This window comes from Anser cygnoides, chromosome 26, assembly GCF_040182565.1.
Source record: "Anser cygnoides isolate HZ-2024a breed goose chromosome 26, Taihu_goose_T2T_genome, whole genome shotgun sequence".
NCBI lineage: Eukaryota > Metazoa > Chordata > Aves > Anseriformes > Anatidae > Anser > Anser cygnoides.
In genome coordinates, this window is record NC_089898.1 from 2,077,809 (window position 1) to 2,105,183 (window position 27,375).

The 27,375-nt window shown below is 50.8% G+C and overlaps 2 protein-coding genes across 3 annotated transcripts in view; one reads left to right on the plus strand and one right to left on the minus strand.

Annotated features, from left to right (window-relative positions):
• The window catches only part of XPO7 (exportin 7), a 47,102-nt gene extending 22,166 nt beyond the window's left edge, over positions 1-24,936 (plus strand). For both annotated transcript variants that reach the window (XM_066983353.1, XM_066983354.1), the window contains exons 6-28: positions 1,145-1,249; positions 3,673-3,838; positions 4,412-4,485; positions 5,890-6,009; positions 6,237-6,383; positions 7,178-7,350; positions 8,432-8,625; positions 9,719-9,824; positions 11,122-11,257; positions 12,227-12,300; positions 13,413-13,493; positions 14,006-14,069; positions 15,254-15,362; positions 15,576-15,682; positions 16,154-16,242; positions 16,959-17,066; positions 18,189-18,271; positions 18,833-19,047; positions 20,169-20,307; positions 20,673-20,833; positions 22,677-22,775; positions 23,087-23,214; positions 23,364-24,936. In XM_066983353.1, the coding sequence (XP_066839454.1) occupies positions 1,145-1,249; positions 3,673-3,838; positions 4,412-4,485; positions 5,890-6,009; positions 6,237-6,383; positions 7,178-7,350; positions 8,432-8,625; positions 9,719-9,824; positions 11,122-11,257; positions 12,227-12,300; positions 13,413-13,493; positions 14,006-14,069; positions 15,254-15,362; positions 15,576-15,682; positions 16,154-16,242; positions 16,959-17,066; positions 18,189-18,271; positions 18,833-19,047; positions 20,169-20,307; positions 20,673-20,833; positions 22,677-22,775; positions 23,087-23,214; positions 23,364-23,457 (2,772 nt within the window). In that variant the 3' untranslated portion in view covers positions 23,458-24,936. The remainder of the gene's footprint in view (positions 1-1,144; positions 1,250-3,672; positions 3,839-4,411; positions 4,486-5,889; positions 6,010-6,236; positions 6,384-7,177; positions 7,351-8,431; positions 8,626-9,718; positions 9,825-11,121; positions 11,258-12,226; positions 12,301-13,412; positions 13,494-14,005; positions 14,070-15,253; positions 15,363-15,575; positions 15,683-16,153; positions 16,243-16,958; positions 17,067-18,188; positions 18,272-18,832; positions 19,048-20,168; positions 20,308-20,672; positions 20,834-22,676; positions 22,776-23,086; positions 23,215-23,363) is intronic.
• Positions 24,611-27,276, minus strand: PBDC1 (polysaccharide biosynthesis domain containing 1). The gene is made up of 6 exons (XM_066983355.1): positions 27,184-27,276; positions 27,006-27,071; positions 26,196-26,255; positions 25,922-26,062; positions 25,735-25,846; positions 24,611-25,528 (listed from the first exon to the last, which is right to left on the minus strand). The coding sequence occupies exons 1-6, from the start codon at positions 27,196-27,198 to the stop codon at positions 25,407-25,409; spliced, it is 516 nt and encodes a 171-aa protein (XP_066839456.1). The 5' UTR covers positions 27,199-27,276; the 3' UTR covers positions 24,611-25,406.
• Between the last annotated feature and the right edge of the window lie 99 nt (positions 27,277-27,375).

A 27,375-nucleotide genomic window follows, 5' to 3' on the forward strand; every position in this document is an offset into this window, starting at 1 on the left:
TGACCATGGAGACAGCGAATAACGCTCGTTTCCTTAAAGACCCTGAAATCTAATCGCGTCAGTTGAGGACTGATAATTCAGCCGTTAGAGCATCTGACGGATTTAGGTCCAGCTCCGATCTGCCACCAGCTCTCAGGAGATGCAGGCCCTCTCTTTTTCATTGATAAGATGAGAGACGAGGGTGTTTGCCTCTATCCTCCTCGTTGCGAACAGAGGCATAAACAGATGAGAGATCCAAGCCGTGTGCATCTCCGCTGGGCTCTAAGCCCTTCTGCTCCACCCCAGATGCACTGCGGTAACCGACTGCCCTTCAAATAACTCAGCCTGGGCAAGTGGAATTTTACCAGCCTGTGTTCAAACAGACGAAGTATCGCTTTGCTCTTCTACCCGTTCCAGCAAGCAGCCTACAAGGTGACGTAACCTGCGCTGTCAGGAGCCTTAGTCCATGGTTAGAATGCATTGATTGAGTTGATGTAAGACTTGGTTATCCACTGGAAGGCAATCTCGTGTGTATTTGCCTCCTAGATCATGTCATCTTTTTATTCTGATATGGTGAGAGGTCCAGAACTGGAGTTCATAATAGATATGACAAAGTCCAAACTGCCTGTCACTGGTTAACTCTCCTTCTAGTTTTCTTCTCCTCTGTGCAGGTTCAGGAGGGGATATGTAAGTGGCCTTATAATTGCTAGTAGGTGACTGTGTGTCTGCCCCACGGCTTCAGGTAGGATTTGACTCTCAGGAGTTCAGAGCACTTCAGAAAGCAGTGTTCAGGTTTCTAAATGATAAACTTCTGTTGAAAACACTCCCTTTAACCCCGCTTTGGAAGAGATTTCACTGAACTTGAGAGTAGACCAGCCCTGCTTTCTATCAAGGATAGAGTGGAACCGTGTCGTAAATATTTTAGGTGGAACGTTCCATTGTAAAGCAGCCGTATGCTTTCATCTGTGGAAGAGTTGAGGGCAGTGGAGGAGTCACAACACCTACCACAGTGGTCATGCATCCCCCTGGTTTAGGCAGCTGGTGTAATGTCACTCTGGAGAGGGAAACCTCGATGTCCCAGTGCTACCGTAGGGTTCCTGCATGTTCTGCAGTCTTGTTCCAGCTGTGCACATCAGTTCTAAGCGCTGGTTTTCTCTCTGCTCAGGCTGACACTACTCATCCACTGACCAAGCACAGGAAAATAGCCTCTTCCTTCCGAGATTCGTCTTTATTTGATATTTTCACACTGTCATGCAATTTACTGAAACAGGTAAGGAAACTGTCGTTCGTCACCTCTCTTGGGGGCTGCATGTTGGGGTGACACGCTTCGGGCTGAAGTTCCCTATAATAAAACTTTCAGAATGAGCACTCTTGTTCTAAAAGTCAATGTTCTGAAGCTGCCGTTCAGGAAAACTTTGAGGATTATATTAAAGAAAAAAAAAAACCACAAATATGGAGATATCGTAAATATTTTCAAAGATTTTGTTTGAATTTATGTGCCTGCACCATGAGGCTTGGGTTAAACTTCCCTGGCTTAAAAAATCAGGAGAGAGATGAGATGTTTGTTTTACGCTTCAGATGTCTTTGATCTGCAATACTGGCCAAGAGTTTTCCTGTAAAATAAGTCCTTGTTTCTGACTTCAGTTTAAAACCCGCATGGTGGGAGGAAAAAATACTTGTGAAGATGTGTTTAGTAAGTGAAGAGAGGACTGAAGATCGTCCTTGATCTGTTTACATGTGATAAGTATTAGGCTGTCTTCTGTTCACTGTGTTTTTATCTTATGCTAATTATCGAACGAGTTGACTTGCTTTCAGAAAACTTACCTTGGAACCAGATGACAATATTCCAGCTGCAGTAGCACGTGTATGTTTTGTTAGCAGGCAGAGTATCTGAAGAAAATTCTTGCTTGTGCATCACATTTCTTTTCTAAGAAGCTCATCTCTGAAGGTTGTAAGGGTGCCTTCCATAGTAGCACTTTATGGGGGAGCCCACTCCGGTAAACGTAGCGGCAGTTGCGCAGGTTGGATTAGTTCAACTTTTATCCTTCCAGCTGAGTGAAGTGTCAAAGTTGACAAATAGCACAAGAGTGCAAAGCACGTTTTATTTTAAAGATCTCTCAAAATGAGCAGCCCTGGTTCCCTCAGTAATAGAGGTGGGTATGTGGGTGTGATTTGATCTTTTTTTTTATATCCTGGTTTGCAAAGGAAGCAAGGCTTGTACAGTTATGCTGGTTTTTGTTCCCGGTGCACCCATCCTCCTGAACCATAACAGCTCCAGGAATTTGAATTCGATGGCTTATTTCAGATGCATTTGATGATCAATTAGAGGTCCCAGAAGTAATGGGCTTCCTCCAGTTCTGTGGAACAAAGCACCTGGGGAGGTGGCTCAGCTGGGGAAAGGACTGTGGTGCAGACTTGCGTGTATTTATGTGGCAGGACAGCGTCCTTAGAAATGCCCAGACTGGCTGGAGAAACTCCCACAAGTGCCTGTGCTCAGCCAGGAGGCGTGAGCCAGGCTTTGTTAGCCTGCTGTCCCCAGCACTGCACTTCTACTGCTCTCCTATTCGAGTAGCTCTGGCCAAGCTATTGCCAGCACTACTGTTGCTCTGTGACCATGGGAACTCAGAGGCCTGAAATACACGGCTTGTCTGAGGAGGAAGCCTCTGGTTTTCCACCCTAACCCTTAATCGTCCTGCTTTTGTTTCTTGGGATGCTGCAGCCTAAGGCAGGTGGGAATGTTTTCTGTTGTCTCCTGCAACATCCTCGTTTCCTGTGATTAAACACCTACCACCCGAGTTAGCTCTTTTATCTAATAGTAGCTCTCTCAAGCTTCTCTATATAAAGCAGAAGTTTCCAAGGTGATCGTTTAAGTGGGGAGGGAGGGTGATGGATTGGGCTGCTACAAACTGTGGGCACGTTTGTAGCAGCATCCATAAAACACATGCAGCTAGGCAGCGCCAGAAGAATGAGTCTTTGTGGAGGGAGTGAGGAAGACATTCCAGTGACCGTTGGCACGGGTCTTGGCAGTGGCAGTGCGATGCAATGTGTTAGTTGCAATAGACTTCAGCTGGAAGAGGTTTGCTTTGTTTCAGGCCCAGAGCAGTGACACAAAGCACAGAGAGGCTGGCCTGTGCCTGGAGTACGGACCTGAGTGCTGCATTTAATCTGCAGTGAAACGACCTCATGGTTCATGGCCATCGAGCTTTGTGTTACTTTGAGAGCATTCGTGTTCTCCCGGTCCGTAGCAGAGCACTGTAACTGGAGCAGGGCTTATACAGATCAGCTGTGCAACAAAAGTGAACGTGCTCATTTCCATATGAGGGTTAGGTGGAGCAACAGGATTCCCTGCTGTTAAGTGCTTGTCAAGCAGAAAATGTATTCTTCTGTTTAACCTTAATAAGAATTTCCTTATCTCGTGAATCTCGTGGTATAATTGCAAGCTGGCAAGCCTGGCTGCTTCTCTGCTGTGCGGTGCAAACCAAGTGAAAAAGGAAGCACTGAGTTTATCCATCTTGTGTAAAGACAAGGCATGTAAATATACACGTCTGTAAAAGTATGGGATAGCTGGGGTTGGTGCCTGTGGCATATGATCCTTAGGACTGCTGTGTCCTGTTAAAGGTGAGTTAGTGTCTCACACTCAGCCATCACTTGATTTTTTTTACTTTCACTTTTTTAATCCACCGCATTTTATAGGCTTCTGGGAAGAACCTGAACCTGAATGATGAAAGCCAGCACGGCCTGCTTATGCAGCTTCTAAAGCTCACGCATAATTGCCTGAACTTTGATTTCATTGGCACGTCAACAGATGAGTCTTCAGATGATCTTTGCACGGTGCAGATCCCAACCAGTTGGAGATCAGGTAACCTTGCTGGAGGAAGAGGGCTAATCTATAGCATATCAGCTGAAAGTAGGGGTGACTTGATAAAGCCTTCTCTTTACTTAAACTTCTGCATACAATGCCAGTTGTAAAGTCCAGCTTTTCCTTAGCGTGCTTACAGATGCAGTCCAGTGTGAGCTGCCTATCATGAGCTGTACAAACGCTCCTTTACCCTTTCAGTCTTTAACCTGCCATTCAAGAAACAGTAAATTGTTTAAAATACATACATACATACATATATATACATATAAAAATAATAACTCAGGACCCGTTCTTTATATCTTTGCTTTTCTCACCAGTCATTTTGCAGGCAGTTTTACAAATTGCTTTTTAAAAATATTATCCTGTAATTTTATCTTAGTAGCAATGGATTTACTTTATTTCTGGGAAAGCCAATTTAATTATGTAACAATGTAAAATCCTTTGGAAATGTTCTTTGAGCGTAGTCCTTTATGTGACAAGTATGCACGCCATTCTTGATCTGGACAGATGAGCATTAGGTGTGGAAAGCAGGATAAGGCTGTGTTGTCAGTAAAGTGCTCCTTTCTGTTTCAGCGTTCTTGGATTCTTCGACCCTTCAGTTGTTTTTTGATCTCTATCATTCCATCCCTCCTTCGTTTTCTCCTCTGGTAAGTCCAGTGTTTACGTTCCTTACAGACTCCGCTACCAGAAGGTGGTGTAGGATTCACCTGGGAGGCTTCCTGGTGGTTAAAACGTCACAGAAGGGCTTCAGACAGTCCCTTACTTTTGATGGCACTGCCTTGTGTTGCCCTGACAAACGGGAGGCTGCTCTGGTTCTGCCACTGCTGATGGCTTTCATGCATCTGCAGGTTTTGGAAGCGACCTAAGAGCAGCTTGTTTGTTGGAAGTCCAGTCTGCTGCTTTTATCCTTGCATAGCCTGGAGTCTGTGCTAAATCTGCCAGGAAGCCCTTTCTGAGAGCTGTAGCTTGTTATTTCCACAGTATCACTTAGTTGATCCTAAAACCGTTCTGCAAGTAGGTACCAAGTCTGGGAGCACAACCGAGGAATGTAATTCATAATTCTCTTTCCACGCTTTAAAACGAGGCCATGTCCCAGATGGATGAAATGGCCAACAGCACAACTGAACTAAAAGTTTTATTATTTCTTCTTGGAAAAAAAAGTTTGCCTGCCAGGCATTTATCTAGCTGATAAATATTTTTCATAACTGATGTTAAAATGAAAACACGCCCTTTGGCTAAGAAGGGAAGGGTCCTTCAGAAGTACTTTTTCCGCTGAGACTCAGCACTGTTCATTACGTTGAAGGGTTACTTGCTAATTCTGAATTTAGAGCCTCAGATATTCACGAGAGATTTTTAAGCGAGAGACTTTTTTTTTTTGTTGCTGAACAGAAATCTGAAGCAATTAAGCCTTTAATTGTCCTGAGTCTTTGATCATTAAATGTAAGATCCACCAAGAATGAGGGGCTTCACGGTGAGGCAGGTAGTTGTTACGCTGGTCGGAGGGAAGGGGCTTTGCCTTCAGATACGGATTCCAGAGCAGTGGCTGTAACTGACTTGCCTCTGCTGTTCATGGCCCCGTTCACATGCCTGCTATTCACTACTGTACCTTTGGAATTTGCTCTCAATTAAATTTCAGAGGTTTACGTATCATCTGCAAATGCTTTTCCAAGTCTGTGTAAAATTGACTGGTTTTTCCTCCCTCTGTTAGTGTGTTTTCAGACTTACATGATCTCTGTTCTTCATTCAAAGAAATCTCATTGTTTTGGGGGCCTGTAGCAGAATTTGCAACACACCTTTGACTGTCAGGACAGAGACGTTATCCCTCTGGGCGTTGTGCTTTTATCCCTGCTGTAGTTTCTATCTGTGTTTTTATGTAGACTGCACAGAATTGCAAAGATGATGGCGGCTGTTTCAAGTCCTCTTTTGGACTGAAGGAGCTGATGTGTGGCATGAGCATCAAACTTAAATGATTTGTTGTGTCATGAAAAGGAAGCACACGGTGTTCATTTTAGTGTTCTAATCCCTCCCTTTTTTCTTCTTGCCCCTTTTAGGTTTTATCCTGCTTAGTGCAGATAGCCTCTGTACGCAGATCCCTCTTTAACAATGCAGAAAGAGCAAAGTTTCTATCTCATCTGGTTGATGGAGTTAAACGAATACTGGAAAACCCACAGGTGAGTGTTTTGGATGCAGTCAGTGGAATTCTCTGCTTCCTCTGCATCAGGTTTCTTCACCACAAATACTTTCTAATGCATGTGTCCCACCTGTGGCACTGGGAGAAGGGAGCAAAATCATGCTGCTCTTTCTTTTCTTTTCTCTACTGTTCCACCATAAATCTGTGCCCCTTCCTGTTGCTGAGCAGTGCTGTTTCTTAATTCTTCTCCTTTTTTCCTCCTCTCAGAGTTTGTCAGACCCTAATAACTACCATGAGTTCTGCCGATTGCTGGCACGATTGAAAAGCAATTACCAGCTGGGAGAGCTGGTGAAGGTGGAGAACTATCCCGAGGTCATCCGGCTCATTGCCAACTTCACCGTGACCAGCCTACAGGTACAAAATCATCTGCCCTAAGTGGGTGTTTATTCCCCCTGCTGTCTCTTAAAACAAAACTGTAACCCTTTTGTCTGTTCTTAGCCCCTTATTTTGCAGATTTGTCGATATTTTTTGTTTGTTTGTTTTAACCAAAAAAAAGCCCTGCGGTATCTGTGACAGAATCCTGCAGTGTAGCATTGATTATGCTGTGAATTCCTACTGAATGGAATGAGAACAGTATGTGGGGGAAGGCAGGGTTGCTATGCCTCTAGAGTCTTCCCATGCCCTAGCAGGGGGAAAGAAAATCACAACTTGTTAAAAAAGGCTTATTTTTAGACTTAAGTATCGCTTCACTATTAAAATGCAGTTGCCAGCATCACTAGTAATAGGAATATCTTGCCATGTTCCCACTGAGGTTTCCACCAGTGTATAACTTGTAACTACACCACTGCACAGAATATGGTTAAAAAATGTTATAGTTCACATAAATAATAAAAATTTAACAAAGTCATTGTCTGGGGAAGGGCTTTAAAGTGTACAGTTTGTCTGGGGATCTGTCTGCAGCATGCTACAGGATGAGCTCAGCAGTTCTTTGGGACCAAAGACTTTGGCTCAGCCACGCAGCATCTTTCACTCTACCGATTGCCCTTTGAACTTAGGTGCTGAAATTCATTGTTAAAATTGGCAACCGCATCACTAAAGCTTTTAGATGATGCCCTTTATGTGCTGTGTAAGTCAAAATGATGTGCATAAAATAATCAAGATCGCAACTGGCTGATTTCCTTTCCTTTTCTTTCTGTTGCTCTCGGTAGCACTGGGAGTTTGCGCCCAACAGTGTTCACTATCTCCTGAGCTTGTGGCAGCGGCTGGCGGCGTCGGTGCCCTATGTGAAAGCCACAGAGCCTCACATGCTGGAAACGTACACACCAGAAGTCACAAAAGCATACATCACGTCCAGACTGGAATCTGTACACATCATATTGAGGTAAGGGAAGCAGAGAGATGGCAGCGCTTCTGCTGCAGGCACCAGAACCTAGTGCAGAAGGCTCTAGCCTGTTCTGTTCCGAGTTGTCTTTCCAAAATGGATGTGACTGCAGGAAGCTTAGTGAGTCACCGAGGGGTTTTTCAGGGAGACTTACCTAGACTGCATATTCTGTGTCTTATACAAAAGAAAGCATGCACTTTTTTAAAGCTTTCTTTTTTCTTTAGACCTTAGTCAGTCTCAAATGGCTGAGATTGATCTGAGTGGTTTCGGAGATGGGCGGAATTCATCTTACCCAGTGTTATACATCTGCAGCATGCCATTTACACTCTGAATTGCTATCGTAACAGAGAGGAATAAGTATGCAAAGTATGATTCACCTAATTTTTAGGTATCTGCTGCAGGATGGCATAAATTAGACCTAAAAGTATCTTTTTTTTTCCCTCCTTTGAGTGTGAAGGCAGCCTGGAGGACTCTGCTGCAGTGCCTGTATTTGTGTGGGATGAGTTCCACCTTGTGTTTGTGTGTGTTGGATGAAAACAAATGGTCAAGTATAGAAAAATAATCTGAGTGCCTCTTTTAAGGGAAGACAGATCGAGTTATCCCTTTTTAGCTCTCTAACAATGCATGGGTGGAACAGCGGGTCTATTTAGTTTTGGTGATCACAATACAACTTAGTATTGAGGTTAATGTATTTAGAGGAAAAGGAGACTAAAGCATTGAGATGGAAAGCTTTGTTATATAAAGACAGCCAGACAGAGAACTTGCTCTTGGCTCTGCACGTTCCGTTCAAAGATCTGGATAAACATAACGATGTAAGAAGAGCTTACTCATCCCAGCTCCTGATGGCCCTTCCACCTGAACCACGCATGTTTTTCTGATTTATGGCTCCGGTAACGGTCAGATTATTACATCAGCCTGTAGCTCTCCATCATGACAAACACTAGAGGCAGAGACTTTACTCACTGGAATTGCTGCGTGCCTCAGAAAAGCGTCTCCTGTCTGACAGAAATAAGCTGATGTCGCGGGTTAGGCCATCTTTATGTTTTTAAGTCCTTTTCTAATCTTCTTTCTTGCTGCACAGGGATGGTTTGGAGGATCCACTGGATGATACTGGTCTCGTACAGCAGCAGCTGGACCAGCTCTCCACCATCGGCCGGTGCGAGTATGAGAAGACCTGCGCTCTGCTCGTGCAGCTCTTCGACCAGTCAGCCCAGTCCTACCAGGAGCTGCTGCAGAGCGCCACCGCCAGCCCCATGGATGTTGCTGTGCAAGAAGGTGAGCACCTTTGGGAAACAATGACCTGCAAGCTTGCGGTGGGTTGTCCCTGTCCTCCAAAATACTGTTCCAGAAGCCTGCGTTCCTGGTGAACACCATACAGTGGGAAGCCAGACCTCGCAGGTGTTCCCCTGGGGAGGTGCTTGTATGGTGCTGAATGTCCCTGGCTGTGGACAGACACTCCCAACACACACAGCACTGCTGGCTGAAGATATTGCTGTCCTGCAACTGACTGCACAACTCTTGGGGGAAATTATTTAGTCATCTCCTTGACCGGTCTTTCAGAGACGAGTTACGAGGATGTTGCCCAATCTATGGGTTGTCCACAACCACCTGCCCAACCTGCCTTCTGGCTGAGAGAGGGTGCGAAGTGCTCGTCTGAACCTCCCCACTGCTTACACGGCAGAAGCCTCCGGCTAGTGGTCGATAATGAATAACCGGGAGTGGGGTTTTCAGCTGGTGCCGGTGTCTGAAGGAGAGTGTCTGTCTGCAGCGCTGGGCGGGCTCTGCATGCAGGTGTTGTACTTGCACACCTCTTTGGTTTAGGAATTGTAAGAAGCAGTTCCTTCGGAGGCTCAGGTATAGCTGTGTTATGCCCCTTCTGTAATAACTATAGCTGGCTTATCCTTCCTTGCAGGAATTGGGCACATCAGCACAACTATAGAAACTACAGCTTCCTTCTGAAGCAATATTGTCTGAACTAACGCAGTGCAATATTGTGTGGGCAAAACTCCGTACGATGTTGACTTCTCCATCAGCCGCATGTGTTTTGTGAAAGAATAACGCTGCCTGCTGGCTTCTCCACTTGTTTAAATACACAGAATGCACTTTTGCAAGAAAGCGGCTTTCTGCAGTGGAATGGCTTTAGATAATGAAAATCCTGTAGGCAGACCTGGCATTCTGGTTTCTTTTCTAGTAAAGTCATGCCTGCTCTCCACCGAGTGGAGACCTGAGTAATTTTGGTGTATTTGGCACTGCAGCAGAAAGATACTCCTCGCGAATCCTGTCTTTGCCAAACTAAACTGCAAGTCTCCCCAGCTTCCTCCTTGTACTGTGTGACGTGCTTGGTTCTGATGTCCTCTGTTGGTTTCAGGGCGCCTGACGTGGCTCGTCTATATTATCGGGGCAGTGATTGGTGGTAGGGTCTCGTTCGCCAGCACGGATGAGCAGGATGCGATGGATGGCGAGTTGGTTTGTCGGTAGGGATACTGACTGTTTTCTGGCTGCACCACTCTTGAAGTTGAAGAATTGCTATCATGAAGCTGCCACCATGTTCTTCCCCTCTTTTCACTGAAAAGAGTACAGAATTGGCCATCCTGAGAGAAGAGATTGGCGGCACTGGATGGAGCCACACAGCAAATTTCTGCTGTAGCTTGACTAAATTGGAAAGTCTGGGTTGTAAGAAAGACCACGAGAGGGGAAGAGCATGAAAAAGGGGAATTTATACTGGGCTTAAATGCATGCATTGGAGTAGAGCTAAATGCATGATGGTTCTTTTCTGGGGTGGGGGGAGTCTTTTTCCTAGTTAATAATCCAAAATGGGTTTTGTCCTTAAATGTATTGCAAGTATTGTAGTTTTTCTATAGCCGTTAAAACTTTATGCTGTCTTCTGACACCTGATGGATTTGGGGGATTGTAAATCCTTTGCAGTGCAAGCTTTATTAGATGGATGTGAGAACACGTAGCCTACTGCTCGTGAACTACCTTGAGTCACAGCGAACGCCTCTTAGTCCAGAGCCTGATTGCTCTGCTCTGGAAGCTAGGGTAGGAAGAGAAGCTAACCTGTGAAAGTAAGGAATTTGGCCTGTTGGTGAGCCATGGCTAACGAATAACATCAAGCACTGGCTTCCCAAGTAGCTGATGAGTTACTGAAGGGGAAATGGTGAGACCTTGTACGTATTTCAGTAACAATTAGTGCCAGCGTATATGATAGACGTGCAGAGAAATCTGTTTATCTTCTGTCCCACCCTGCCTTGTGGCACTTGCCAAAAAGGGGCATCATTTCTTTTGCCCCCTGCTCTGTTGCACGTGTTGCCCTGCAATCCCTCCACCCCTTCCTCACCAGCGAGGTCCACTTGTGCAGGACCCTGGCACTGACCCTGCGCACAGGTTGTTTCCACAGGGCGCCCAGCAAAATCCAGGAGGGAGCGTCATTTACAGTGCGGAGCAGGTAGTGGTTTCTCCGGTGGGTTTGAGAACTAGTTGGGCCGGTCGCTGGATCAGTGTGCTAAAGCACCTGAAGCTCACTTCTGCAGCAAGTTGAAACCAAGGCCTTGCATCCCTGTTAGAAGGGACACAAAAGCCTCGTAATGGCCTTGCACAGAAGAGGAATGCACCCTAGTCAGCGTTTCGTTGTCAGTTTTGTCAGCTGTTGACCCAAAACAGCACCTCAGAAAGTAAAAATCACACACCCTGGAAGCACCGCCGTGGGCCAGAAGCCCTTTGCTCTCCCTGCAGCCAGCAGCAGTGACGTCTGGTTTTCCGTCCTCTCTCCAGGGTGCTGCAGCTGATGAACCTCACGGACTCACGGCTGGCGCAGGCTGGGAATGAGAAGCTAGAGCTTGCCATGCTGAGCTTCTTTGAGCAGTTCCGCAAGATCTATATTGGAGATCAGGTGCAGAAGTCTTCCAAGGTAAATTCCCTCTGTCTCTTCATGCCAGGTACAGTAATAACCTCACTTCTTTAAAGGAAAGCAGGTTGCACTACTTGTTCTCTTTTCTTGATGGCTGAAATGTTTGAGACTTGTCTGCTCTGTTTCCTAGGCGTATGTCCAGTGTTATTGCAAACCCTGAGCTGTCTTTGTGCTCTGTATGCCTGAGGAAGGAGCCAGTGATTGTGACAGTAGCCTAGAACCCGTAGAACCTGAGATCTGGGTTCGGTTTTGTTATCTACTTACTTGGTTCCTTCTGTGACTTCATATGAGTCCCTTAAGCCCACATACATGTGAAAGTCACTCGATACGTAAATACACGAGGAGCCCAAGCCTTTCCATTTGAGCCTTGCTTCCTCAGCTCTGAAGTGAAGATAAATACCCCTACTCTTACAAGGTAGTTTTAAATGCACTGGACTCTAAACGCCTTTTTGCATCTTTACACTTTTTGCATCTTCAGAGTTGCAAAATACTTCAAAAATGATGTAAAGAATGGGAAAATCCATGTTGCAGAAATTGGTTCTCTTCCCTTCCAGTAGCCTGTGGCCTTTTGTCCCCCCCGGAGACTCCAGAGCAGCGATGTGACAAGGGGATTAGACTTTCAGACAAACTCAGTAAGGTGCCACGTGCATCTGCGGGAGGAGGAGCACAGTTATTATGTCTCCTTTCCCTAGGAAAATCTGGTGCCCAGCTTCTGGAAACAGTGTTAGAAGCTGCTATGACCAGTGATTTGACTAGTGACCCTCTCAAAAAGAGGTAGCAGTGATTAGGGCAGGTATTCATCAGATCACAAGCATCTCTCTGCTTTGTTTTGCTTCGTATGGGAAAGCCCCGAGTTTACACCTTCCCAAGGATGAGTGCTGCAATTTGAGGCCAAGTGAAAATCAAATAATCCTTGACCTTTGCTTGTGTTGTTGGCAGCTTATAAATTGGTGTTACTTTTCTCTCCAGCTGTACCGCCGTCTCTCAGAGGTCCTGGGGCTGAATGATGAGACCATGGTCCTGAGCGTCTTCATAGGGAAAATGTAAGTGTTCCTGCTTGCAGGCATCAGAGGTTCCAGGGTTTATCTGAAGGTGTTACCAGGAAAACTGGAACGTGAGGGAGTGTTGTTCAGTCTGAAGCTTGTAACATCTGGCTGCTTGCCAGAATTACAGGCTGTGATCAGGGGCTTAAATCACGCGCAGCATCCGGGATTGATTTATCCATCGTGGATCTAGCCTGGGCTATGGAGACACAAAAATAAGCCGCACACCAGGATAATGGATTCTTTTTCCAGTGCCTGCTTAGTAAAAGCAAAGTCAGAGAGGGGACAGCCTCAAATACTCGTGCCCTGTACCATGCCAATCACCAGCCACGAAAGCTCTATGGGGAGGGGACTGCTCCTTCAAAGGTTTTCTTTGCAAACTGTGCTGTTCAGTACCAGAGTAGCGCAAGTCCTTTTCCCAAAATTCTTTGTAAAATTCTCAAATTCTGCTGGACACCCTATTCGGCCTGCTCCTTGGCAGCTCTCCTCTGGACCGAACCCATCAACTGGCTTTTGTCACGCCTTTGGCAGCCTCCGTTAGCATTTTGAACCACTTCACTAGCTCCAGGGCTGAATAAATCCCAGTGCCGTGCTCCTGGAGACGCGCAGCCTCTGGCTCCCCCTTGATTTCTGTAGCATCGCCCCCTCTTTACCCGTATGGGGCCTTGCCTACCCTCGCGCACCCGAGCTGCGCGTCCGCAAGGGGTGAAGTGGCTCTCCTGGAAGAAGCAAGGGCTACTAGAATTCTGCAGCTGACAGTGGATGGTGCAGGTGCAGAATTGCATACGTCTGCATGTAGTCACTGCCGCAGAATTCTCTTACCCTTGCTGCAGAAACCAGCCCTGGAGTGCCACAGAATTCCAAGGGCCTGGGTATGGGCCAGTGTAGCTTGGGACCCAAGTAGTGAAGATTATCTGAAGGATAATTTTTCTAGTCAACCAAATGTAAGTACAGTGATTTTATACCAATATTTTGTGGCTTGTGATGTCTGTGGTTTCGGTGGAGGGTGGAGCTGATGATGTTGGGTGACTTTTGCCTGGAAGAATCCGCCGCACAGCAAAGGGGAGGCCGAGCAAACCCCTCTGATCCGTCCTTGTTGTCCTCTTCCGTAGCATCACCAACCTGAAGTACTGGGGTCGGTGCGAGCCTATCACCTCCAAGACACTGCAGCTGCTCAATGACCTCTCCATTGGATATCCTTTTCAGAAGAGCTGTGGGTGTGCAGGACGCTTGTAGGATGGGGGAAGAGCGACCCAGATGCTTGGCTGGAACAGGAGCACTCTGCACCTAGCAGATTCCTGAACCCCTTCATCTTTCGGGTAGTGAGAAGATAGCAGAGTGCAAGTGCGTGGTCAGTGCCTTATTTATCTGCTGTGTGACAGTGGATGGCTGTAGTACTGTAGGATTTTTAACTTTGGATCATAATTGCTTTGTAGCTCACCATTCATAGTGTTAATTTGCTGACAGTCATAGTCTGTCCTACTTGTTCTTCTTGCCAGAGTAAATGAAAATGGTCACTGCACGCCTCTGCAGTAGAGATGTATGCAACCTGGTAAGAGTTGCTCTTGAAACGTATTAAAGAGAACCTAGAACATATTAAATAGAATAGATGTAAGTTCCCTTCCAGTTTTGCCCCAGAAAGTGCTTTGCAAGCATTGCAAGACGTTTTCTGCTGACTCTGCCGCTTCCTTAACACCGCCTTCACATACAGCAGTGTTAGAAAGCTGGTGAAGCTGAGCGCCGTACAGTTTATGCTGAACAATCACACGGTAAGTCCTTTCCCCTTCTGCTTCCTATCTCACAGAGAACTACATCGGCCTTTTTGCAGCTTAGGTAATCCCCTAATTTTAACACCTGGGCATGCTTTTGAAGTTTACCCATCTCCCAGATGCTTTCATACACTGATGGAAGCCTCTAGAAAATGGGATCTCTGTTCCATCTCTCTTTGTTCAAAGCCTGCCCTTCGATTTTGAGAGGTGGTAATTACGTGGTACCTTTCATCCCAGAAGGGTTAATATGGGGCTCTCCTTGCTCTCCACCAAAAGACAGCCATCTCCAGTGGGAAATGTGGGAGACAGATGATATCGCTGCGCAGGCAGGTAGAGAGCAGTGACGCTGTTCGTGAAATTTAAAGCAAATTTTAATGCCCTAGCTTTCATTCCGAAAGTGCTGATTTGGAGGGAGTGCCATCACTCACAGCAGTGAGGATGACAGCAGCCTTGTTCCATGGTCACTGCTAGCACGGTACTCCCTGTGCGGATCTGGAATACTGACTTGAAATCAGAAACATCAGAACGTGTGATTAGAAGCAAGCAGCAGAGCACATCAGATTTACGACTCGCCTCTGGGAGCGCGTGGTCACTCGCTGCTCTGACGCTGTAGCGATAGGGCTCCTGCAACCGCATCCAGAAGGTTTGGATGGACTGGTTGAGCGAGGCACTGTGTTCCTTCATCTGGGGGATGTTCTACTGGCAGAGTCGCATGTGCTGGTCCAGAAACTGCACTGAGACTGCTCTGTCTGGGGCCGCCTCTTCCCACGGGGAGTGTAGGCAGGGTAACCAGGGATCTGTCTGCAGAAGCCCATTTCCAGCAGCTTTAGCACCCGGAGGGTCCGCAGGACTAAGAGGGGCAGGTGGCTTCTCTGATCAGGAGGGAAAGCAAGGCTCCCTTGTTCACCGGGTCCTGGGAAATTCCCAGATGGAAGATGATAGTGCTGATATCTGCAGCCAGGAGAGCTCCATGGGCAGCGCTGCTCCAAGCGTGCCGGCGCGGTGCGTGTTGCCCTCTGGTGGCACGTTCTCCGAGACAACCCACAGCTTGGTTGTCCTCGTCCCTGCACAGGATGAGGGTTAGGTGGGAGAACGAGGGATCCGTCACTGAGCCAGCCCCTAATGCAGGATGCTGTTCAAGCAGGTGGTTCCCCTTTAACCTGTGTCGTCTCTTCTGTTTGCAGAGTGAGCACTTTTCCTTCCTGGGCATTAACAATCAGTCTAACCTGACTGACATGAGATGTCGGACTACGTTCTACACTGCACTTGGGCGTCTTCTCATGGTGGATTTAGGTACTTTTTAGGTCTTTTCCTCAGATCCAGAGCAAAGTGACGACTTTGTGGTTTGGGTGCTGCAAGTTGGATATTGGCGGCGGTAGATTACCTGTCTGGAAACGTGGTCTCCTCGCCTCCAGCTGCGTGGGTGACCGGTGTCTGAGTGTCTCAGCACAGGCCGATCTGCAGGGATGTGCAGTCTATTTCCTCCTGATTTCTTTTTTATTTCAGGGGAAGATGAGGATCAGTATGAGCAGTTCATGCTTCCCCTAACAGCTGCCTTTGAGACCGTGGCACAAATGTTCAGCACAAATACTTTCAATGAACAAGAGGCAAAAGTAAGTTGGGCAGGACCTTCCCTGCTATCCGTGCTCTCTGCACTCTTACCCTTCAGGGTTTTGATGTTTTCAATTCAGACACACAGGAGGGAATAAATAATTCCTGCAGAGAGAGAGAGAGCCCGTTTCCCCTCTGAACAAGACAAGTAGATGGCTGGAATGATGGGAAGCGGTGGTGTTCCCTGTATTCCTTGGGGTCTGGCTCATAATTTAAGCTGTGAGGCTCATCAGCCAGCTCTCCTTCTGCTGGGAATGAAATACCCCAGTACTGTCACTACGCTGGTTCAGTTTAAAAAGGGTTCCTGACCCCAAAGGGGAAGAACTGTCTAATTTGGAATCAGCAGCCAGCACAGAAAGGTTGTGTTGCTGCTGGGATGGGAGGAAGGGACGTGGCCCTGGGCTGGTGGAGCCGGGGAGGGAAGGATCCATTCCTGTGTCACGTTTTAACGCGTCGCTTCTTTTGCAATGCAGAGAACTTTGGTTGGTTTGGTGAGAGACCTGAGGGGAATAGCCTTTGCCTTCAATGCCAAGACCAGCTTCATGATGCTCTTTGAGTGGATGTATCCTTCCGTTCATTGCCTGTGAACTTGAGCCCTCTTGTCCTTTGGGGTGGGGGGAACTCTGGCTGAATGCATCCAAATGCTCTGTGTTCCCTGCTAAATCCTGGCTGGGGTGGGAAAAGAGGAATCTTCACTTTTGTAGTACGCGGTGTCCTGTCTGTGAGCCCTAAAATAGCTTTGACTTTGTCTGCCTGCAACCAGGTCAACCTAGAAATCTGCTCAAGGCTGAATCATTGGGGTTTTCCAAGTGGCCCTGAAGAGATTTGACTTGTAACGCCCAGTGGTTTTTAATGGGATACGTGCAGCTCAGCAGCAACAAATATTCTGCTCACTAAAGCCAACAGTGGTTGGTATCTTTGTCCTCTTGATGAGAGCAGAGCTGCTTAAAGAGCACGGTATCTGGACTCCAAATTTCTCTTTGGCTGGTGAAGGTCAGCTGTCTGCCGCACTGACAGACTTCTGTGTGTCTTCCCTTTTGTCCAAAACGTTTTTGGTTCTGGTTTGTCCTACCAGAAGTATGTGTGCAATTCCTTCAGTGGGCCTAAGATTTTTCTCTGCTAAAGCAGACCCTGGCAAGCAGCATCAGCTCTGCTGAGCGTCGTTAATCAGCTGCTTTGCCAGGCTCGGATGCAGTGCCCAAAACGTGCCTTTTGGTCAGAGTTGTGACCTTCCTCCTTCACGCAAAGCACCGAAGTTCCTTAGCTCTCGCCTTGCAGCTACCCATCCTACATGCCGATTCTGCAGCGGGCAATTGAGCTCTGGTACCACGACCCGGCCTGCACGACGCCTGTCCTCAAACTGATGGCGGAGTTGGTGCATAACAGGTATGAGCCTCCAGGCTGGCAGGGATGTGTGTCTGGCTGCTGTCTGTCTGCTGCTTCAGCCACTGCGTGGGTGTCGATGCCCGGTCGTGTTCTCTCTGCTCCGGTCTGTTTATGCTCCGCAGGCTGCCAAGGGTGGGAGGTGGGAAGCCTGGCATTGTTTCAGCTGGGAGGAAAATCTGATAGTTCACAGACAGCAGTTGTGTCACGAGTCAGTGAGACCAGGAGACGAGATCAGTAAGCGTTCTGAATTTCTTCAGCATTCATTTCTAAGGATGGCACCATAAGATGGAAGCAGGCGAGTTGCGCTAGTTTTTAAAACCTGGCTTTAAAATCAAACGGGTGCTGTTCTGTCTGGCAACCAGATGACCGCTTCTGCTTTAGACCACGAGCTCTTTCTGCCAGCAGAGAGGTACTCTGACGCTATTCAGATAATTCAGAGGCTGTCTAATCTGGCAGTGGAAGCTTGCCAAGACGTTGCTTCGGCCTGCAGCCAGCTGAACACAACCCTATAGGAAGGGACCATTGTTACAGCCAAGTGGAAAGGACACGAGGTTCAGACGCAGCCGTTTCAGAGTTGTTGAGAATCCGTGCTGTCAGGGTGTTTACCCCAGCTGAATGGCATCTTTGCAGCAGGAGCAACCTTCCTGGAATACGTCCGCTCATTTATTCCGAAGGTGAACCGGACAGCTCACTGCACATCAATTTTCAGATCTATTCACTGCAGGGGAAGAAATGCCAAGCTCTGAACTCTTGGTCGTGTTATGAATAGGAGCCAGTCAGCCTGCCCGACAATGCTGGCTTCCAAGATGCTCGCTGTGTTTGTGTACAGTAGCCTAGTGACTATTGCCAAGACAGGGTTTCCAGCCTCAGACTTGTAATATTCCTCATCTCTGTGACGTAGAGGCCCTTTCTTCTGCGACAGCAGAGCTCATCTGTCCCTGAGAGGTTGTGTCCTGCCTGGTGGTGGTAAGGAGCAGCAGCACTCCACCAGAGCGGGGCCTTCGGGGAGCTGGGGAGGAGGCTGCCCCAGCACACAGCGGCACCTGGAGGTCCTGGTGTGTGGGCTTTGTTTTCCTCTGCGGGTATGTTTGAGGTCCAGTTTATTTTCTGTCTTCCCGTTAGGTCCCAACGGCTGCAGTTTGATGTGTCCTCACCAAATGGCATCCTGCTCTTCCGAGAGACAAGTAAAATGATAACTACTTATGGTGAGTGTGCAGCAGGTGGGATGGGATGCGCTTGACTCCTCTGCTCGCTTGGGGAGTGAGGGCTGGGCTCTTGCCAGCTCGGAGAATGATCCCGGGCTGGCAGGCAGTGCCACATCACTTGCTGAGTGCATGCTCAGATCCAGGGAGGTGCTTCTGCTTGAAGTCCTGGGTGGGCGGGCAAACAGAACCGCCAGGGCATTTGCCATGCGAACAAGGAGGAAAGTGACAACAATGAGCAGGAAGCCCAGCTGAGCCCCGTGTGGGCCTGCGGGGTGACACGGGCAGACCTGCAAAGCAAGTGGAGAGCGATCCTGTCGGTGTGCATCCTGTTTCCACAGCAAAACTCCCTGCAGATGTTTTCCCCGATTCCTAGTAGAGCCGTGCTTTTAACTTGTAATGGGGTCCTTAACTGCTGCCTGGGAAATAACAAGTCTTTGGTGCTTGTGGCTGACTTGTCAGTCGCTCCTTAGGGCTCTACCTTTGTGTTTTTCCTGCCCCCTGGGGGAGAAGGGGTTTGGATGTGGTTGCTGAAATACTGAGTCCGCTTCTGTGCTCATGCAGGAAATCGTATCCTAACGCTTGGGGAGGTCCCAAAGGATCAAGTCTATGCCTTGAAGCTCAAGGGGATTTCCATCTGCTTCTCTATGCTGAAGGCTGCACTGAGCGGGAGCTACGTCAACTTTGGGGTCTTCCGCCTGTACGGGGATGATGCACTGGACAATGCCTTGCAAACTTTTATCAAGCTTCTGCTTTCCATCCCGCACAGCGACCTCCTGGTAAGCCGACACCTGTGATTAGCGGCGTAAGCACACGGCTAGGAAAGACAGGGTTGGAAGATTATACGGTAAAGGAATACTTTAATCACAGAGACGAATGAGCTTGTGCCACCTCCTGGAACCCCAGCAAGGCACAGGCCAGCGGGAAATTGCAGCTCCTGGAACGTGCAGCAGCAGGGCCCATGTGAAGGCTGCAACCCCAGCACCCACGGGTGCTCCTCTCTCCAGTAGGGTACGCTCCAAGTCCCAGCAAAGCGATTACCAAAATAATTGCTTCTCTACCTGCAAAACGCTTCCTACGAGCGAAGGATTGTTCTTTTCTGTATTGCCTGTGGGCAGAGATCTCAGTGCATCAGCCGTAATCAACTCAACTGCAGTAATCCATTTTACAGCAGAACTTTGAGGCCCTCTCAGCGCAGTCCTAGTCCTCAAAATATTGAGGAGAGAGGGCAGCGTACTCCCCCCAAGCCTTTACTCGTCTCATAGCAGGATGTGAAAGCTGTTGCCATCTCTGTGACTGCATTCAGCACGTTCTTAATCCAATATGCTGGTAGCCAAACCATTGCTCTTGAGACACGCGGCTCGTGGGCAGCTCAAATCAAATTCCTGAGACAGGGCTGGGTTGCAGGACTGCCAGGAGAGCCCCCCCCCCCAACCTGGGGTTGCCAGGAGATCTGTGGCACTGGCTGCAGGAAGAATCGGCAGCACGGACTGCTGAGCCCGGCACCGTGCCTGCGTATTTGTAGGTGATCTGGCACGCTGCAGCGGACACCTGGAGAGCTTTTTCCTATCTCTGCATCTCCAGCACTGGCAGTAGTCGGTGAACGCTCCCCGTCGTAAGTGAGCGAAGCAGTGGGGAAAGATGTTCTGATAGAGCAGTGTTGGGAACCTGCTGGGCCGTTGTTGCCGGAGCCTGTTTTGAAAGGTAGTTGGTGGGAGACAAGGGGGGAGAAGGTGTTGGCCCAGAAGTTATTCTGTGCGAGAGGTTTGTTTGTTCTCTTTCCAGGAGGTTCGGTAAGCAGTTTTCGTTAATGAGTGGGTTGGGTACGCGCCGCTGCAGAAGGTAGCTGATGGTTGAAGGCTAGGCAAGAGGCCTCAAGTCTTTCTCTCTTTCTCTGCAGGATTATCCCAAACTCAGCCAGTCCTACTATTCCTTGCTGGAAGTTCTTACCCAGGACCACATGAACTTTATTGCCAGTCTGGAGCCTCATGTAATCATGTATATTCTCTCTTCCATTTCAGAAGGCCTCACTGCACTAGGTAACTCCCTCTGCTCTCTGTTAACGCTCTTAGGGCTTTGATTTGGAAGTGGGGAATGATTTGGGTTGCTTTAAGTGCCTGGTATTTCAGATGACAGATAAGATGTATGTTGTGAATGGATTTCAGGAGGATTTCCACCCCTGTTGAAGCTGCAACACTAGAGACAATGAATATGTCAGTGAGGAGTGGCTGATTGTTTCAGGGTTAGGTGGTTCTTGGTGCTTAAAAGGTCCTTAAAAGGACCTAAAAAGTCCTTAAAAGGACCCGGATAAATGGTGGTGTTTCCCTGGGAGCCTGCCCAGGTGCCTCTGAGCAAGGTAAATGCTGGCGATGTCCCACTATCTCCATCTTTCCCCTTCTTGCAGACACCATGGTTTGCACAGGCTGCTGCTCCTGTTTGGACCACATCGTCACCTATCTCTTCAAGCAGCTGTCCCGCAGCACCAAGAAGAGGACCACACCTCTGACCCAGGAGAGCGACCGGTTCCTGCACATTATGCAGCAGCATCCGGAGATGATTCAGCAGGTAAAGACCGAAGGCGGAGGGCCTTGTTGTGGCACGGCACGGTGAACTCCCTGATAAGCCCTGAATCGTCTTAGCGTGATGTAACACGGGGGCTGCGTGCTCCCTGCTCTAGACCTCCGGGCTTTTCCTGAGGAGAAAGAAGAGGTGCAGCACTAGCCAGAAAATCCTACGCACTCATCATATGGTAGGTCTGATTCAGAGCCACGTTTCAGGGCCGTGGTTCTCCCTGTGCAAGGAACACCCTTTCAGTGTTTCAAGCGTGAAAGGAAGTAGCCAAAATGAGCTTTCGTCTCTTAAAAAAAAAAAAAGAAATGTAGTTACAGGTGGTGCTGGCAGCTTGTGGAAAGGAAGCCAGGCAGCATCCATCCAACCACAGAGCATGCAGTCTGCTGCTGCTGCAAAACATGATTTGTTTGAAAGCCTTGGAACAATTCAGGGGTACACGTGCACTCACAGCAGAGCAGGCACCGCAGGGTCCCCGTGCTTAACCAGGCTGTGCTTAGACTTCAGCATCCAGGAACAAATCTCTGCTGCAGCTCTCAGGTTGGGAGCACGTGCAGGTTAGCTTCGCTGCCTGCTGGAGCACGCGCTGCCTTGGCACCGCTCGGCCCTGCGTTCGGAAAGGCCTCTGCAGGGTGAATTTGGTAATGGAGTTCTACAAGCTGGCAGCGCATCTGCCGTCTGCCTCCATCTGCACGCCTCTGAGAGACGCAGAGCTCGCTGGGTTTTGTCTGCCTTGGTCAGGAGCGTGTGCGATGGCAGAGGATCTGTAGGGAGCTGAGACGGTTTGCTTGCTTAGATCAGTCTTAGCTCGGCATATACGTACACGCACCCTGTAGTTTAGGCACCTCTGTGTGCTGCTTCCTGATGACAGGTGCTGCTGCTCACACAGGTTTTGGTTCTGCTGCTCCAGAGGGCCCTGCGTTGGGATCTGAGCATCCACACCTTGCAGCAGAACGCTTTTATATGCCTCCTGCCTGCCTTTCAACAGCAGCGCTCGTTGCGTTCCTGACAGCGTTAGCCAAGCTCACTCGCTGGTACTTGTCAAAGTGTCAGCACGACTCCCACGTGGAAGCAGGGAGTATTGTTCCATCCTTGCTGGTAGATCAAATGCAAAGTAAAGCAGGCTCTTTTGGGGCCAGAAGCTGTGTTTTCCGAGGATAAAAGAGAAACTGCGTCTCCCAAACCAACTAGGTTAGATGCTGGCTTCAATTCCTGCCGTTGCCTAATGAGGCCATGGGAGGGAACACAGACACCCCTGGCGTGGACTGAGGGAGCTTCCCAGGGCACCAGAGCATGTGCTCGCACGCTCTCCGTGCGTTTAAGCTCTTGCTGTTACCCTGTTTAAGTGAAGGTGAGACAATCTTCCCCTGGCTGCCCTGGGGCAGGGTAGGTTGTGTCAGGAATAAATACGTAGGTGGTGAGAGGTGCTGAGGTGTGCCTTCAGTGCGGGGTTCTCCAGCAGCTCGGGGGGCTCCAGGCCTTCCTCTTGTCCCCTGATGCTGGGAGTACGGTGGCACTGAGGCTCCGACAGGAGATCACCCTGGAAGCATTAAACAAGCACGAGCTCTCCTTTGTATGTGCTTGGCTTTTAAGCTCGGTGCCTGGGAGTCTTTGAAATCGCTGTTGGGCTTTCTGGCTGGGAACAGAAGGCAGCCAGCTTTCAGAGGAGGCTCATCCTGGCAGCATGAGCACGCTGTGGCCTCGTGTGATGTAAGGAGGTTTTCTCCTCCTGCAGAAAGGAAGCCGTGGAGGTGAACTGGTGCTCTGAGCACGTTCTGTCCTGGTGAGGACACAGCTGGACTGGAAGGGCTGCATCTAAGCCCCCTTTTCCCTCTTCCAGATGCTGTCAACAGTGCTGAACATCATCATCTTTGAGGACTGCAGGAACCAGTGGTCAATGTCTCGGCCTCTGCTCGGCTTGATACTACTCAACGAGAAGGTAAACGTCCCCACCTCCCCGCGCAGCTGGAGGGCTCTCTGGGCTCGAGTGATGCTTTGGGCTGAGCAGAGCAGCACAGTTGGCAGGGCAGGGAAATCAGGACTGGAGAGAGAAAGAGAGAGGAGGGTGTGCAGCCCTTCCCCGAGCAGCTGTGGCTCTAATGAATCCCGTTAAGTTCTCGTTTATAAGAGCACTAGGAGCCACCCAAAGAGCTGTAGCGCATTTCCTCCCTCTTTCCTGTTGCGTATGCTCTGTCCTAAAGCCAAGCTAGTCCTCTAAAAGCGAACCCGGCCTTCTCGTGTCTCCTGCAGTATTTCTCTGACCTGAGGAACAGCATAGTGAACAGCCAGCCTCCGGAGAAACAGCAGGCGATGCACCTCTGCTTCGAGAACCTCATGGAAGGCATCGAACGCAACCTCCTAACCAAGAACAGGGACAGGTCGGTATGCACCAAAAACGTGCGGCTGGGCCGAGCCCGTAGTTTAACGCAGAGTCCAGCACACCTCGTGGCGGCCTCATGGAGAGCAACACCCCTGAGCAACGGGCGATGGCCCCCGGCTCTAACGCGCTGCCCTGCCTCTTCCTCAGGTTTACACAGAACCTGTCGGCGTTCCGGCGAGAGGTGAACGACTCCATGAAGAATTCCACCTACGGGGTCAACAGCAACGACATGATGAGCTGACGTCTCCCAGCTCCACCTGTACAGAGCAGCATCTCTTTGGCCTGGCCCAGAGGGGTTACCGTTTCCGATGGAAAGAAAAGAGGGCGTTTCTAATCCCTGCTCTTCCCCAGGGCTGGACTGCGGCGCTCGCTTTGGCCGTACTCCACGTCCCGAGGGAGGAGGGAACAGGAGGGGTGGTTGAGCTCACCGGGGGCAGGGTGCTTCTGTTTCCGTGGGAGGGGGTGGAAGGGCAAAAGCCAGGTGCAAGAATCCAGCGTCTCCCTACCCGAACGTCTGCGTGGAACGCCAGCGCTCTGCTGCAGCCTGCCTTGTATAAACATGTACATTTTTTCATAACATTTTGAACAAGGTTTATATTGACTCAGTTTAAAAAAAAAAAAAAAAGTGTGATTGAAATTTTTACAGAGTCCTGGTGCACCGGTGCTGGCGTGAGGGTTGTGTATGCGAGTGAGGAAAGCGTGTCCTGCAGGCCTGAAGCTTTACTGGGCGAGGGGTGGGTGTGTGAAAGTGCAGAGATATATTTAGTGACAAGCGTAGAGAGAAGCAAAAAAAAAAAACAAAAAAACAAAACAAAAAAAAACTAAAAACCAACAAAAAAAAAAGACAACAAGAAAGCATTGTAAAATTCCAAATGTATATTTTTTCTTATTAAGCCCCTCGAAATCACGACTTCCTGTTACCGTCTTGCCCTTGTTATTAGGAACTCTAAGCCATGCCGCGTGATCTTCTTCATTCGTGCTTGCTCGTGGGTGTCTCTCCTGTCCCCCCCCCCCGGTGTAGCAGTACCCGCTGTCCCCTCGTCCCCCCGCTGCCGCCCGGGCCCTCGCCTCCCCTCCGGGCGAGCCCCGGGGCTGGCACCGCGCTGGGCGCCCGCTCCCCAGCCTCTGCTCCTTTTTTTTTTGTTTTTTTCCCCACCTCAGTCAAGCAGGAGGCACGGGAGGAATTGCCGGGCCGAGGGCGAGCTCCGCCGTGCTCCCGGCCACCGAGCAGCGAGCGTGAGCAGCGCGTGGGTGCTCGGCCGGGGCACGGGGCTGCTGCCCGGGGTTCTTAATAACAAGGTTTGCCTAGCATGAAGTATTTAACACCCCCCCCCCTCCTCCCCTTTAAAATGATTCCATTTTTTTCTAAGTCACCATAATAAATGTTTTGGATATAAAATTTACTTACAGAGGAAAGCTGATGGGGGAGGGAACCTGTTTGCCTTGTACTTTTTCCACTATTGTTGCTGCTAGTCGTGTGCATTCTCTTGCTCAGCTCTACCCACAGACGCTCAGTCCTTAGGGTTTCAGTTTCTCTTCCCAGACACCACCTAACTCTTAATTTCCCACCCCCCCCCCTTTTTTTTTTTGTTCTTTCCTCTGGCGATTGTGTGTTGGGTCCTTTTTTCGCGTGAGCAGATTGCTGGTTGACTTGTAAGGGTGTTTGCTGCATACAGTGTAAGCATTGTGACTGCAAATAAACTTCAATGGTTTCTACTGAGCTGGGCTGGCCTGTGCTTGGGAGAGGGGCCCCGCGCCGAGCTGGCCCGCGCTTTGCCGGGGTTTGTTGGGCATTTATTGGGTCGCAAAGCACCTTGGAGTCGAGCGGGTAGCTCGCATGCGGGCTCTAAGCCTCCAGCAGCAGTGCTGAAGCCTGCTGCCACCACGGCAGTGAAACCGAAGCGGGTTCAGAGACGGCCCCTTAGCTTTTAGGTCTGCGGAGCTCTGACACTAGCGGCAGGTCGGGAGCGTTCAACACCCGCAGCACGAGGAAGGGTTTTTTTTTTAAAACATTTTATTTACAGTCCGCAAGCGGAGGCTGAGCTCCAGGGGCGCTGCACCATGAGGGACGGGACGCCCCATGCTGCCCTGCCTCGCGCTGCTCGCGTCCCCTGGGGAAAAGGGGCAGCAGCCCCCTGGGCCGGGTGGTCTCATCCTGCCAGCGGGCGCACGCCGGAGCCGAGCTCGTCCTCACGCCGTCACCGCTTCCTCTGCCACGGCCGCCGCTGGCTTCTTGGCACTGTTGTAGACGACGCTGTTGCAGCCCTCTCTGTTCCGAGCTATTTCGATGGCAAAAAACTGGATTCTGGTGGCTGGAAGGGGGGGAAAAATGGGCTCAGAGCAGGTCTGGGGGTGCAGCCTCGTCCCTACTGCCGCCTCTTCCAGCCCCGTTACCAGCCCGCAGGGCACGGCACGGATGCTGGGTGGGGGTTTTGGGTAAAAACAAGCAGATATGAGGTTTTTGGCACCGTGCTGGTCCCCGCGATGGTGCCAGCCCTCCGGCGCAGTGCTGGCTCACCGAATATCGTGTTCTCCTCCGTGTAGCCCTTGCTGCAGTCCAGGCGGAGCAGGGTGCCGTAGTTGAAGTCCTCCACCACCCCCTCGAAGCGCATGCAGAACGGGCGCCACTTCTGGGGACAGGGGGGCTGTGGGGGGCTGCGGGGGGCACCAGGACCCCCCCCTCCGGCCCCCAACTCAGCACCCACCTCCTTGGCCGGCTCCGATTTGAGCTCCTCGGGGTCGAGGACGTCGATTTTCAGGTCTCCGAAGGTTTTCCTGAATTCGCCGTAGATCTGCTCGTCCGCTTTGGTGAGCTTCAGGAACTTGGGGTCCACCGAGGAGATGAGCTGCGGGGCGGAGGGGGGGGGCATTGCATGCTGTAGGGCCGTGCCCCCCCCCCCCCAGCCACCCCTCATAGTGCTGTTTTGAGGGGGGGGGGGCTCCCCAAAACGCCCCCTCCCCAATTTAGCGCAGCCTTACGTTGAAGTAGACCTCGGCGTGCTGGTAGGCCCTCATGGCCCACATCAGCTCCACGTTGGGCTGCGGGACGGAGCGCGGCGTGAGGCGTCTTCTGTGACCCCCCCCCACGGTACCAAGACACCCCCCCAGTACCGAGACACCCCCTACCAGTACCAAGACCCCCTCCCAGTACCAACATACACCCCCCTGGTACCAAGACCCCCCCCCACAGTACCAAGACCCCCCCCCCCCAGTACCAAGACCCCCCCCCAGTACTGAGACACCCCCTCCTGGTACCCAGACCCCCCCCCTCAGTACCAAGACACCCCCCCCGTACCAAGACCCCCCCATTACCCCCCCCCCATACCAACCCCCCCAGTAACCCCACCATACTGCCTCCTGAGCCCCCCCCGGCACCAAGCCCCCCCCAGTACCGACCCCCCCCCAATACCCCCTCTCGGTACCGATCCCCCCCAGTCCCCCCCCAGTATACCCCCCAGGTCCCGACCCCCCCCCGGTCCCAACCTCCCCCCAGTACCCCCCTCATCCCACCTCCCCCCCAATACCCCCCCCAGTCCCGACCCCCTCCGGTCCCCCCCCACTCCCAGAGCCCCCCCCGGTCCCGGTGCCCCCCCGGTCCCCCCCCCCCAAATACCCCCCCTGGCACCGCCTCCCCCCCCGGTACCGACCCCTCCCCGTTCCCCCCCCCGTACCAATCCCCCCCCCGGCCCCGGTACCCCCCGGGTCCCCGTACCCCGCCGTGGCCCCCCCCGGTCCCGGTGCCCCCCCCCGGTCCCGGTGCCCCCCCCCGGTCCCGGTGCCCCCCCTCACGTCGTTCCCGTAGGCCTCGGCCGGCAGCGTCAGGGCGTGAGCGGCCGCGGCGGCCTCGCCGGGTCCCTGCGGGGGCAGAAGCGGCTCAGCCCCCCCGCACCCGGACCCCCGGACCGGCCCCGAACCCCCCCCCCCCCCCGGCCCCGAACCCCCCCCCGGGCCCCCCCCCGGCCCCCACCAGCGCCGCCGCCATCCCGCGGCCACGGCGGAAACGGAGCCGCGGTCCCGCCCCCACCCCCCCCCTCCAAGGGCTGCGTCCGGGGCGGGGGGAACGGGGCCGGGACAGGGACAGGGGAGTGGGACAGGGGGCAGGGGGCGGGGGCGGGGGATGGGGACAGGGGATGGGGTCTGGGGACAAGGGATGGGGCGT

Excerpts from the sequence above, each read along its gene's own strand:
- PBDC1 (XM_066983355.1), bottom strand. Across the intron at positions 26,256-27,005 it reads CCGAGGCCTACGGGAACGAC|CCCAACGTGGAGCTGATGTG; the intron begins GTGAGGGGGGGC and ends TCCGTCCCGCAG. Across the intron at positions 26,063-26,195 it reads ACGCCGAGGTCTACTTCAAC|CTCATCTCCTCGGTGGACCC; the intron begins GTAAGGCTGCGC and ends TCCGCCCCGCAG.